This window comes from Stylophora pistillata, chromosome 12, assembly GCF_964205215.1.
Source record: "Stylophora pistillata chromosome 12, jaStyPist1.2, whole genome shotgun sequence".
NCBI classification, from domain to species: Eukaryota; Metazoa; Cnidaria; class Anthozoa; order Scleractinia; family Pocilloporidae; genus Stylophora; species Stylophora pistillata.
In genome coordinates, this window is record NC_142530.1 from 23879162 (window position 1) to 23893649 (window position 14488).

The window sequence follows — 14488 nt, forward strand, 5'->3', positions numbered from 1 at the left end:
GTTGGCTTTTCACAACGGAAGCAGTCAATATTATACGTCTTACTTCTTTTCAGGATCCACACAGTTGCGGATTCTTCATAAGGATGATGTAAGAACTCTTCTTCCACAAGCACTGCCCTTTGAGTGGAGCAACGGAAACACCGTCTCATGGTACCTTGAAGATTGTTATCATAACCATCCACCCAAAGGATGGATTAGGGTTGTGTGGAGGTATCTGCAAAATTATTTTTCCAATGCAGGTGATATTCTCAGCCTCGGTAAACTGCCGCTACTTCCGCTAAGCTTGTCAAAGACACCAGTCACCTTGGCGCGACTTAGTGAACCATCCAGAGTAGTAGTAAAACATCTATATGGTCACTGCCTAGACGACGGTGTTTCATGTGTTCTTATCAAGCTTGGTGTGCTTATCATGACCGATTATCCCTCATTCATTGGCCTCCATCCAGCCGTTTTAGGAAGGTTTGTTCATCCGCCATCCGTTCAAGGTGTTTTGAAAGCAATGGTGGTTTCCTCAAGGATGATGGGTAGTGGAAAGCTTCCCGAAATCGTACGTACAGAACTCTCTACTGAGGAAAAACAACTCCTGAGATCATTTTTCGTTAATGTCAGGGACACACACTTGGGTCCCCTAGAGTCTGATATTCTGTGCTCTTTACCAGTTTTTGAGACTTATTCGAAAAAATTCGTGTCAAAAAATGATGGTCTGAGTGCTGCACCCCCTGAGCCTCTTCCCATTACACTGAAAAGAGACCTAATTGATGTTACTCAAGAAGACTCAATGGCTTATGCACGTCTCCTAAGAGTTAAGATTCTGGCGCCCATCGAGTTGCTGTGTCAGGTTGTGTTTCCAGATGTCGAGCGGGGATGTTACTCCAATGAAGAAATTGACAAGCTGATGAGCTATGTGTTGGACCGTTATGCAAGTATTATCCGCAAGAATGCGCATTTCAAGCGGATTTTAAAGAACTTGGGGTTTGTTTCCAGGGAGAGAGGGCGAGCGAGGCCTTATGAACTCTTTGACCCCCGACAAGCCAATATTAAAAATCTATTCGTCCACGAGGATGTTTTCCCTACTTCCACATACGTTAGCCCTTCAGTACTTATGGTACTTGAAGAACTGGGAATGAAAGGCGAGGATGACGTCACCGCGACTGACCTGTATCAAAGCGCGAAGGTGGTCAGTAAGTTTCCCGAGCGTCCGACTTCAAAACGGAAATCTGAGGCAATCCTTTACTTTCTTGACAAGGATCCACACAAGATGCTTGGCCTGGTTAGCGGACAGACATTGGGGAAGCTATTGACCACTATCCCTTGGGTATCAAGACAAGAACAGCGGCCCTATGGTTACCCCTCTAGCCTTCCGTTTTGGGAAAGAGAAGAAGGAGAAATTGAACGACTTTTCAAGCCAATTGAATTAAAGAGCCACCAGTTTGCAAACCTAATTGGAACTGTAATTCCTGTAGTTGGCGTGGATATATCGAATGCGATCAGCAAATATTTCGGTTGGCACAATGAACCTCGTGTCTTCCAAGTACTCCAGCACTTAAAAACTGCGGTTAACTGCTATTCGCAAGAGAAAAAACCGCACTACATTGTGATGTTGACAGAAATATACAGGTTTCTAGGTGAGCACTACAATGATGTAGCTGAGGCATTTGACTCCATTGACGTCTTCTCGTGGGTATGGAATGGAGATGGATTTTCCTTACCAGGTCACTTACTTGCTACAAGACCATGCATTGATCTCACACCCTACATACAGTGTCTTCCTTTAGAAATGAGGCCACATAATCGTCTTTTTATGTACTTTGGCATGCAGGAGGAATGCGATCCATCTGTTCTGGTGCAGGCCCTTGGGATGATGAAGGCGAAACACGACAATGAAATTGTGACTCCTTCAGAAGTGAAACACGATCTTCAGTTGTCTGTCAATATCCTGAACGAGTTGGCGGGTGAGAATCTATCTGAAGAGCTCCAAACACACATCCTGTTCCCAACGTATCAAGAAGACAATTCCTATGTCAGGCTTAAGCCCGTAGAAAGCTGCATGTATGGAGAAGAAAATCACGACGAAGAAATCGACCACTTCTATGTACACCCGAGTGTCCCAAATGCAACTGCTGCGCGTCTTGGTGTGCCAAGTGTAACAAACCGGCTGCTTGATGCTGATGAGCTGGCCCTTGGAGAAGAGTTTGGACAAGGAGAGAAACTTACCACTAGACTTAATCGCGTCCTCGAAGAGTACACGGATGGCTTTTCAGTTTTAAAGGAGCTTATTCAAAACGCAGACGATGCAGGGGCCACAGAGGTCAGATTTTTGTATGACGAGAGGACGAATGAGGAAGCAATGAGTTGTCTGATTGACGAGGGAATGAAGAGTTGCCAAGGCCCTGCGTTGTGGGTTTACAACGATGCAACATTTAAGGATGAAGACTTTGAGAACATTAAAAAATTGAACGAAGCAACGAAACAGTACGACACCGAAAAGATTGGTAGATTTGGACTGGGCTTCAATGCAGTTTACAATTTAACAGATGTTCCCATGTTCATAAGCAGAAACAACTTTGTGATTTTTGATCCCCATACGTCGTACCTCGGGAAGGCTCTTAAAGACAAAAGGAAGCCCGGAATAAAGATTGATGTCAACAAAGATGTGAGCAGGCTTCGTAACTTTAGAAATCAGTTTAAACCATTCAATGGAATATTTGGCTGTGATCTAAATCTAAACAAAGAGGACAACTCGTTCAGTGGAACTCTGTTTCGATTCCCGTTGAGAACAAGTGAGCAAGCTCTCAGAAGTGAGATAAAAAAGCTGGCGTATAACGACACACAAATGCGAGAACTACTACTTATGCTGGTAAATGGGGCCAAAACCTTACTTCTCTTTACACAGAACGTCCTCCGCGTTAGCATTTTTTCTTTGAACACATCCAACGTCCAAGAAGAAACAGTCAAATTGATGTTTAAGGTCTCCAAGTCATTATCTAAAGAGGGAACGGTAAGAGCCTTGTCCGTCCCTGTTTCCCTTCCTCCCACCGCAAACATTTTGAAGGTTCATGAACAGAATTTCTTGAAGCAATGCCGTTTCCTTCAAGCGGCGTCGCGAGTTGTTCAAGCATCCAAAAAGGGACATGCAAGCACACTGATTAAGTCCTCGTTGATAGTTAACGTTCATTGTGTTTTTACGGAATGCGGTCTACGTTTCTTTAAACCTGATGCAGCAACTATTCATTCCGAATGTACAGTCTGGCTAATAGTCTCCTCCATGGGAGATGGAAGGGCACTGCAATTTGCCAAGAATGATCTAAGCCTCATTCCATCAGGAGGGGTAGCTGTTCAGCTAGTTGCGATCGACGCCGACAACTTTGTGCCTGTACCTGTTTGTAAGAGTGGTGATGGAATTGATGTCAATGGGAATCTTTTCTGCTTCCTTCCTCTTCCCATCTACAGTGGCCTTCCAGTTCATATAAATGGAGCGTTCGCACTAGCTGCTAACCGACGCCATTTACAGGAAAAACTCGATGGTGACATAGAATGTTATGGTGCTGACTGGAACAAAGCGCTGATGGTAGATTCCATCTGCTCAGCTTATGTCTGTCTCCTTGAAGATATAAGGTCAATTGCTCCAACTGACGGGTCTTATAAGTTCCATTCTTTGTGGCCAAAAATTGATGAAGTATTCCCGAAGCTCCGATGCCTCACGCAATCATTTTACACGCAGATGTCCACTGGAGGTCTTGCCTTGTTTTCTGATGGAGAGAACTGGTTTACTATTAACGAGGTGGTATTCCTTCATCCAGCTCTTCGAAATGATCCTTTGATTGGCGACACTTCATTCAGAGTTTTCCAGCTTTTAATGAGCGACCGCGCAGTGGTTATTGATGTCCCTTTTTCTGTCGTTAATTCTCTCGAAAGCTGTGGAAACGGGGAAGTGATTAACTCAAAAACCTACGACAAAGATAGATTTTTTCGTCAACTCTTTTTCCCGAACATCTCCGCAGTGCCTTCAGAGATGAGAGATACGCTGGTGTTGCATGCATTGGATAACAGCTGTGATGATTTGGTCAAAACTCATTCTTGTATTCCGGCATCGCCACTTGGCGAGTCACTTAGACGTCCTTCTGAGCTCATTCACCCCGGCAAAGATGCAGCTCGCCTCTTTCTGCCTGAAGATGGCAGATTTCCATGTGGAAATGCAGAAACCTTTATGAATCCTGGGCGACTTGCAAAGCTTGAGCTTTTAGGAATGGCATCGGATTATCTTCCTTGGCAGGAAATGGCAGAAAGAGCTGAAAGTATCAATGAACTCAAGTTTGTAAACAGTAAAGCAGCGGAGGAGAGAGCGATTGAATTTGTGAAATCTCTAGAGAAGAAGGTAGAGCGCAAAGATGAAACTTCTTCAGAGCTGATAAGACAAAGAATACTGGAGGCTCAGTTTCTTCCAGCTCTGAGTAAACCAGTTAACTTTCCTTTACCTTGGAAGGCTGAAGAGTATGAAAAAAATGTGCTGTTCGCCCCAAAAGATGTGTTTCTAGAAAAGGAAAAGTATCGCTTGTGTAGCTTAAAGCCGCTTATCGGGTTGTCCATCTCTCAAGATGTTGAGGAGTTTCTAAATCTTAGGAAGAAGCACGCAAAGCTAAACCATGTCATATTGCAACTGAAAGTGGCGATGGCTTCCGAAGTTGAGTCGTCAAACGCTAAGGAAATCGTAGAGATAAACTCAGTATGCAGAGCAGTCTATTCCTACTTAGAAAGAGCCATCAGTAAAGGGGCAACCATCAACGATATTCCACAGGACCAGAAATGTATTTTATATGATAGAGAGTTTCTTTACCCAAGTCAGGTGGCTTTTCATCTCAACAATGATTGTGCGCCATATCTTTACCAGCTTCCAAAAGGGTATGCAGAAGATTTTCCCAAGCTTTTGAGAGTCTTCGGTGTCAAAGAATGTTTTGACGAGAATGATTTTATCTTAGTTCTACGGCAGATCAAAGAGTTATTTTCTGAAAACGAACTGGACGAGAAAAATCTTAAAGTAGCAGTACGTCTGGCAGTACAACTTGGAGAAAGACTACAAACAAGTAGAAATGACCCTGCTTTATTAAAAGAAGAGCGGGAAACCATTTACCTTCCCGACTCTTCGGGAGTGATGAGGGAAATATCTGAGCTTTGTATTAAGGACTGCCCATGGATGCCTGACGAAGAAGGAGTACATTTTGTTCATGCGAAAGTTCCTTGGCCAACTTGTGACCATATTGGTGTGAAAACTCGAAGAGAAGAGGCTCTGCGGTACCACATGGTTAGAATGTCCTTTGGACAGAAAGAGGAACTTACAAATCGCCTGAAACGCATTCTTCAGTGTTACCCTTGCGAAAGAGAAATTTTGAAAGAACTTCTTCAAAATGCAGACGATGCACAAGCGACCGAGATTTATTTTATAAAGGACCCGAGACACCATCCGGATAAAAAGGTTTTTGAAGATTGTTGGAAACCTCTACAAGGCCCCGCTTTATGTGTGTACAACAACAAGCCTTTCACCAATGTTGATCTTGAAGGCATTCAGAACCTCGGTGAGGGTACTAAAGGTGAAGATCCGAACAAAACAGGCCAGTACGGGGTGGGCTTCAATGCTGTTTATCACCTGACTGACGTGCCGTCTTTCGTGTCCCATGGAAAGGAGATTGGAGATGTTCTGTGTGTATTTGACCCACATTGCAAGTATGTTCCAGGCGCCACTCTATCAGAGCCAGGAGGTAGGTTCAACGAAACAGCTACTCTCAGGAAGAAATTCCCTGATGTATTTCCTTGCTACTTATTAGAACACTTTAAGATTGACAACGCAACCATGTTCAGATTCCCGCTAAGGACCGAAGATATGGCTCGCGAATCAAAAATTTCTTCAAACCCTGTGTCAGTGAAAGAACTGGATATTATGATGGAACGGCTTAAAGAAGAAATGTTTGAGGTCCTGCTCTTTGTGAACAATGTCAGAAAGATTACCGTTTGTGAGATCGATAAAGTAAGTAACAATCTAGCGAATTCCTACACAGTGGAAGTAGCGATGTCGAAAAAAGATGAAGCCAAGAGGAAAGTATTTGCTGATCACATCAAACAGATTGCAAAGTTGGCAAAGGAGGAAGATGGGATTGATCCAAGAAAGATACCAACGAAAAAAGTGTCCTACGTCTTGAATATAACAGACAGCTGTGGCAACACGGAAAAGTGGCGAATTGTGCAAAAGGTTGGTTTTGAAAAAGATGTAAAAGAAAGTATCGTTGACGCGTTTAAGAGGCAGGAGTTTGGAATTCTTCCTCGCGGTGGTGTTGCCTGTCTTTTGGAGAACAAACATCGCAGGTATTCATCTCCAAGAAAAAAAAAAGCCTACTGTTTTCTACCTCTCCCTCTTGAGACAAACCTTCCAGTTCACGTAAATGGCCACTTTGCGTTAGACCACGAAACAAGAAGGAGTTTGTGGAGAGATGACGAAAACCGTGGTGGATATCGGAGTGACTGGAATAATTTGTTATTGCAAGATGTCGTCGCGTCATGCTACATCACGATGTTGTTCGAGGTGCGGGATTTTCTTAAATTGTCAGACGCAAATCCTGAAACTGAAAGTATGATTCTGAGCAAAATAAAAGTGTACGAATCTTTTTTCCCTTGTCAGATGCCCTCCGATAAGTACTGGAAGACACTGGTTGATTCTGTCTATCATCAAATGAACAGGATGAAAGTAAAAATTCTGCCAGTGGTTAAAAAGAGATCCCTTGATTGTTCATCAAAAATTACTCCAGAAAGCGCAGCTGCTGAGATTACTTGGTTTCCGCCGACTGGCATTGGTAAACATCAAGCATTTTTTGACAATCTTGAATCAAGCGGGCCCTTTGCGGTATCGCCTGATAAGCGTAAAGAGGAGAATCAAGCAAAATCCCGAAAGCTGTTGAAAAGTATTTTACTTGAGAGTGGTTTTAATCTGGTAGTCTCCTCGTTGGCATTACATCATTCATTTCAGCGAGCTAAAGTTGCAACGTGTTGCATTTCACCTCGCAAGGTTATCGATTTCTATAAAACGTTCAGTTCCCATGATCGTTTGTGCACAATTGGACCAATTCCTTGCGATGTCCAGGAAACGTCACTTAAAAGTGCTCTTGGAGTAGCCACAGTGTTGCGGTATTGCCGCCATGATAAAAGTTTCCTAAATGATTTACCAGGTCTTCCACTCCTACTTACACACGACCAGTGTCTCCATTTGTTTTCGTGTGAAAATCCCAAATTTTTCTCACGACATCTAGATCTTTTACCCAGGTCACCTCACATTTTCCTTCACAAGCTTCTTTATAGGAGTGTTTTTGAATGCCCCGACAAAGTAGAATCAAGTTCTCTGAAGCATCTGAATGCCACCTCATTCGTCGCCAATCTACCTCAGACTTTACCAACAGAAACTTATGGAACAGGACGACTTATTCAGTGGTACCCATACAAGAGAGAGATACCTAACCAAAAATGGATATCTGAGGTCTGGCTCTTTCTTTCCAAGCTTGTAGAAGACGGTATTGGTAATGCAGAAATGAAAGAAGAGGAAAAGATCCTTGAAATCCAAAAAATGCTCGCACCTTTGTTTAACTGGAGCATTCTCCCGGTTACCGAGACAGATGCAGCACAAAGAGAGTCACCACTGGATTCTTTCCTTCAGGTCAGGACACATCATCCAACCAAACACCATCTGTTACCTCTAAGCCTAGCAAACTTTGCGTTAGATTTCAGTAGTGCAGATTCCTCAAATTCTAAACTTGTTGATGTCTTACGAAAGGTTGCCTTGCCCGAACTTAACTCAGGTGTACTCCTAGCCACCAGCGTAGACATGACGTTGTCTTCAAAATCTGTTTATCTAGCTCGCATGCTGGTATCCTCTTTAAAGTCACCGACATCACTTCTGACTTCGCTCGATTATAAGATGGCCCTAGAACCACAGTCATTGGAAGGTAGACTGGAAGTTACAGAATGTACTACCATCTTGGAATACTTTAGCAAAAGTGCGACATGCCTGAAAGACAACGAAAAGGACACCTTGAGAAGACTTCCCTTTTATCTGGCGGCCGATGGTGGATTAATAACACTAAATGACCGAAGGGTTTTTGTCCTACCAAGTGAAGTACCAAAGATCGAAATTGATGTACTTGAGAGTGCATTGGACATGGTTTTTCTGGAATCCCAGTCAAGAATTTCTGAACTCTTCGAGTTCCTGTCGCTGGAATCCTACTCTGAGGTTGATTTCTATTGTAGCTTTATTTTGCCAAATATCTCTATTTTCGGCAAAGAAGGCAGAGAATCTCACCTGACATACCTCCGGAAAAAGATTTCAGAAAATGCAATGGATGCCGAGAAGCAAAAGCTGTTAGGGTGTTTGAGAAATACTCCGTTCGTTCCCTCTGCAGATGGAAGTCTGAAGACCGCATCCTGTTTTTATGACCGCGAAAACAAAGTCTTTGAGATTATGCTTGCAAAACATCTTTTTCCAATGGACCCTTTCGACTCACCGGAATGGGTGACGTTTTTACGGCAAATAGGTCTTATTCACATGGTTACTAAAGATCAATTTAAATTGTTTGCCACAGAAGTTGCACACGAGGCTGCATCAACTCCAAGTGAAAATATCCGCAAGAAATCTGAAGTATTGGTCGAGCATCTCATCAACCGTGACAACGTATTGGTTGAAGGATTGTTGCAAAACATCCGCAATATCCCTTTTGTAGTTGGTGAGCCAGTTACAGAGGGTCTCCAAGCAATTTGCTTACCGTTTGGGGGCTTCAGAGGTCAGCAGGTTCCACATTTTGCCTTCCAAGGGGCAGTTCCGGTCAATTATACCGAAACTGTTTGGACGAAAGCAAATTTACTTCCAGATTGGGCGAATCCAAGGCATCGTTTACGTGCTTTTGTTGAGGACTTTCCTTCAGATGTTGAAATGGAGAAGTACTGCGATTCGTTAATCTCCCAACTTCAGATTCAAGAAGAGCCCTCAGTGGACCTTGTGGTCGCTCACTGCAAAACTTTGTCTTTAGAAGTTGAAAGAAACAGTGAAAAAACAAATTCATCGCCTGAAAGATGTAGCACATTAATAGCGGTGATGGAACGTATCTACTCTTTCTTGAAGATCAACCTCATCACAGAAAGAAATGCAATAAAAAGTCTCGAAAATGCACCTTGCATTTTGGTTGAAAATGGCAAGAAATTCATTCCACCTCATCAAGCCGTCCTTGAGCTCTATTGGAAGCATGAGATTAGACCATTCCTGTATGGAATTCCTAGGGAATTTGGTAAGTTTTATCATTTGTTCCAGGCGCTTGGCTGCTACAAATCTGTCACTGTGGTCCATTATGCTATGGTGTTAGAGCTACTGTACAAGAGGTGCCACAGTTGCAAACTGGACCCGAATGAAGTAAACATGTGCAAAAAAGCAGTCCAAGGGTTCTTTAATAAAGTTCAGCAAAATAATGAAGGAGTGAATTCCATTGCACATCTCTACCTACCGGGAATGACTCTTACAAGCGTCGGGACAGAGAGTACTGACAATGTAATACCTCTCTATTTGCAAAGGTCATCGGAGCTGATTTTCAGTGATGTCCCGGCCTGTATCCGAGATCGATTGCATAGTTTCCGAAAGAACCTCCTACTTGATCTTCGCCTCATGAGGGTGACCTGCCATACTACGAACATTAATTACAAAGAGCTGGTAGAGAAGTTACCAAAGTATTTGCGCCCAAAACTGCTGTCCAGTGTTGTCGAAGAAAAAATTACTTCTTCAACTGTCGAAAGTCTAACGAGTACTGCAATAACCCACTTTAGATATCAGCTTTCATCTCCGCAGTTCTTTTGCGGCATTGCGAGACTAATTCGAGACGAGAACTGTAGACTAGAAAGAGAGGGCGATGACAGCACGATTGCAAACATCAAGACAAGGCTTCGCAGCATCGAGGTTTATTCCGTATACGGTCTCAAAACTACACTTTTCTGCGACAACGAACCCATCCCCGCTAGCGATGCAAACGTTCCGTACTTCGTGGAGAAAGGGTTGGTTTCCGGCGAGGAAAAATCAAGAGTATACGTCAATGCTATGATGGGAGCAAATGACGAAAGCATGACGACATTGTTGGTATCTAGCGTGGTCGAGGACATATGCGAAGGACTTCTTGGAGGGAGGGCCTTATTTATTTCTTATATGCTGGAATGTCCCCTTGGCGCCATATGGTCCCATCTAGATAGATTGGGTGTTCGACCAGATGACTCGTTTTCTGCAGAGGAGCTGGAAATTCTGCCTGAACCTGGCAGCTTTATCCCCCAAGAAGACCACCATTGCTTAAATGACGACTTTGAAGAGTTTGAACCTGACGATTTTGTTGGATATGAACTGCATGACCCAAGCGTAGTTGGAGAACAAGGAGATGCTACTTACATATATGCTATAATTATAGAAGAAGTTAGAACTGAATGCAACAGCCGGCTGAGAAGACGTTACAGAATCAACATTGGAAATGGCCAAAATGAAATTGTCGATGTTACGGATCTGTACAAATTCCATCGTTTGACCGAGTCATCTCTATCTGCGATTGTCGCGTGTGATAGGCCTAGGCAGCTCCCCAAGCCAAGAAACAGACAGAGGATTTTCGAAGAGATCTCAGACCGTCTGGAGGAGGCGTGGACATCGCCTGATGACATAAGACGAAAAATAATCAAGCGGCTGTATTTGCGGTGGCACCCTGATAAAAACGTAGGCGATGAGGAATTCTGCAAAGAGGTATGTCAGCACATACAGAGTGAAGTTTCAAGGTTAGAACAAGGAGACCCACGAGACAGGTCCGACCGGGGGTTGTTTGGTTTGTGGACAGTGCGTGCAAGGGAACACAACAGGACGCGCAAGGGATACAGACCACGATATCAAAGAAAAAATCCTCAACCAAAGGAGGCCAGGCGTTGGTTCAAACAAGCTGTTGCAGATATCGAGGCAGTGAGCAACGATATCATTTACGAGAGACCTTCTTATGAGTGGGCATGCTTTAAATGTCACCAGGTAAGAGTAATCTTCCGTTATAATCATTATAATATTCCGCCATTATTTTTCCAATGCTGTGGTACAGCACTTGATAATATGATCAAATTCCTTTAGCTAAGTATAGCCATTCCTTTTCTTCTTAACGTATCTCTTTGTACGGTTTTGAACGGTCTTTTCAAGCCGAACCACTCAAGTGAAACTAAGAATAATCTTTAAAGTACTTTTTCATCGATGTTTTTCTCCCAAAATAACTAGTATTCTTTAGCGAGATTCTGTACACTAAGTGGTTAATTATGGCACAAAGTGGCGTTGTGTATTGTTGAATACACTACCCATAATCTGTGGAACCTGTCTGACGCGGTCAACCTGCATTAGAGTTCAACTGTATATGGTTGTAAATTGTGAGCGGAGGTGGAATGCTATTAATTTTCCTTCGTAAATTGTATATATATATATATTTAGTATAATTTCAGAGCTGAGCAAAGAGTTTCCAGCAATGTGATTGGTCGAGCGGTTCCTTATATGACGCTATATAAACCGCTCCACGCGGTTTATATAAAATGGTAGAATAAAATGTTAATAAGTGTTACTAAAATGTTATGATTTTAGAAAATTCTCTGTTTTCAGCTCTGAAATTATACTAAAACAATTATTCGCTTCAGGTTCGGTGAATATTGTCGAATAATCCCCTCGACTTCGTCTCGGGGATTATTCGACGATATTCACCTCGTCTTCGGCGAATAATTGTTAAATACATATTAAGTGGAAACAGTTATATCACAGACGCATGAATCGTTCTCCATCTTTTACTGAGGTGCTTCTGGAAGAAACATTCATCGGGACTAACATGTGAAAGACTTACTAACCTACAGGACGAAAGTTTTCTATTTATTTCCCTCCCAGGCTGCAGAGAAGGCTTTGAAAGCGGCTCAGTATTCAGTAGATGCTGACAGGACAAGGGTCCACAACCTAGTAGAAATTTGCTGCGATCTAAATGACCCTGAGCTATTGGGTCTAGCAAGGCAGTTGGAGGGTCTAGTCGGTGATTCTTCACGCATGCGTTATCCAGACAGAATGCGTTTTCCCCACATCCCAAATGGAGTGTACACTTCCCAGATGGCCCAGCACGCCTTACAGCTTGCTAAGAAAATTGTTGCACGCGTAGAAAGCAGAATAATCTAAGGTGAGTGCTTAAAAGGACTGGGAAAAATCCATTGGAAAACTATGTTTACAAATAATTTGGATATATCAATAAAGTTGAAATGGTAAATTAGCCACCGTAATGATTACAAAAGCTGACGTTTCGAGCGTTAGCCCTTCGTCGCAGCGAATAGAGGAATTGTGGGTTCTGTGTGCTTTTAAAGGCAGAAAATAGAGCTACGTTATTGGTGGGAGCATGGCAACGAGAAAAACATGAATAAATTAGTGGAACGAAAAGCGTTCGTTGATCCCTGTGGGATTTAGACTACCGGTTTGAAAGATGAGCTTTTGTTCAAGATTTTTACGGCTTTCCGTGCCACCTAAGTGCAAGGAAAGACCGCAGATTGCCATGTGTTGCTTAGAATGATTAGGTAAATTAAAATGTCTAGCGACTGGTTTCGATCTGTCCTTGTCATTCCTTTCCACGTCTCGAAGGTGTTCTCGGAATCGGTCACTTAGTCTTCTGCCTGTTTCGCCGATGTATATCTTTTTGCAATAAGTGCAAGTTATGCAATAGATTACATTGGCGGAGGTGCACGTGAAGTGATCGGTGATCTTAATGGATCGTTTAGGTCCCGATATTTTATCAGTGTTGTGAATGAAAGGACACGTTTTGCATCGTGCACGAGCGCATTTAAAAGTGCCTGGTTGGTCATTAGTCTGAAAAGAACTTCTGACCAAAAAATTGCTTATGTTTTTGTCGCGTTTGAATGAAATGAGCGGAGGCTGCAAAAAGATAGTGCTTGTCTCTGGATCGTTTTGAAGTAATTTGAAGTTTTTAAGAATGATGGATTTAACTGCGTGGTTGTGAGGGTGAAACGTGAGAGTGAATGGAATGCGGTCGGAATCTTCCTTATGCGACGTTTGTAGTGCTGAATGTCGATCAATAAGTTGAGCGCGTTGGTAACCCGCTTGAACGACGGAAACAGGGTAACCACGTTTATCGAAGAACTGGCACATTGACTCTGATTTGTGGTGGAAATCAGAGTCATCTCTACATAAACGACGAAGTCTTAGAAACTGAGAAAAAGGAATGGAATTCTTAACGTGAGATGGATACGAAGACGAATATAACAAGTAATTATGCGAGTCTGTAGGTTTGTAATACACACTAGTGCATAAACCGTTACCTTCAATTGAAACTTTGACGTCTAAAAAAGAATTGTCAGAAATTTCCCAAGTATATTTCAGAGCCGGGTGAAAAGAATTGACTGCGGTTATGAATTTAGTGAGCTCCTTTCTGGTAGAGGAGGTAGCGCCGATTCAGTCGTCGATGTAGCGACCGTAGAGTTCAGGTTTGGACCCGTTGTATTGGCTGAATAATTGATGTTCGACAAAACCTACAAAAAGATTGGCATAGCTAGGTCCCATTTTGGTGCCCGTGGCTACACCATTGGTTTGTTTGAAGAAGTTGTTTCCGAATGAAAAGCAATTGAGTGTGAGCACTAGTTCGGCTAAGCGTAGTAGTGTTTCAGATTTAGGTTCCTTAACAGTACGTTGATCAAAAAAATGTTTAAGGGCCAAAAGGCCTTCGCCATTAGGAATGACAGTGTAAAGAGACGTAATATCCATGGTGAAAAGAAGTTTGTTTTGGCCAAGGAAATTAAAGTCTCGAAAAATTTGAAGAGCGTGTTGACTGTCTTTAATATATGATGGTAAAGTTTTGACGATGGGAGCCATAATTTTGTATAGATAGCTGGAGATAAGTTAGGTAGGGCAACTGCAACCCGAGACAATGGGCCGACCCGGGTTGTTAGGTTTGTGAATTTTAGGTAAAAAGTAAATACGAGAAGTTCTAGGAGTGGTTATGATGAGATTTTTTGCTGTGGCCGGCAATTCTTGTTTAGTTATGAGTTGGTTGATCGTATTCGTTCGAGCGGGTTACCACCACGCTCAACTTATTGATCGACATTCAGCACTACAAACGTCGCATAAGGAAGATTCCGACCGCATTCCATTCACTCTCACGTTTCACCCTCACAACCACTCAGTTAAATCCATCATTCTTAAAAACTTTAAATTACTTCAAAACGATCCAGAGACAAGCACTATCTTTTCGCAGCCTCCGCTCATTTCATTCAAACGCGACAAAAACATAGGCAATATTTTGGTCAGAAGTTCTTTTCAGACTAATGACCAACCAGGCACTTTTAAATGCGCTCGTGCACGATGCAAAACGTGTCCTTTCATTCACAACACTGATAAAATATCGGGACCTAAACGATCCATTAAGATCACCGA

At 42.7% G+C, this 14488-nt stretch overlaps 1 protein-coding gene across 1 annotated transcript in view; it reads left to right on the forward strand.

The window, feature by feature from the left end:
• LOC111326336 (sacsin-like) overlaps positions 1-14488 on the forward strand; it is a 50288-nt gene that overhangs the window by 33727 nt on the left and 2073 nt on the right. The window contains 2 exon segments of the mRNA XM_088740415.1: positions 54-11065; positions 11951-12230. Of these exon segments, the coding sequence (XP_088596541.1) occupies positions 54-11065; positions 11951-12229 (11291 nt within the window). The 3' untranslated portion in view covers position 12230.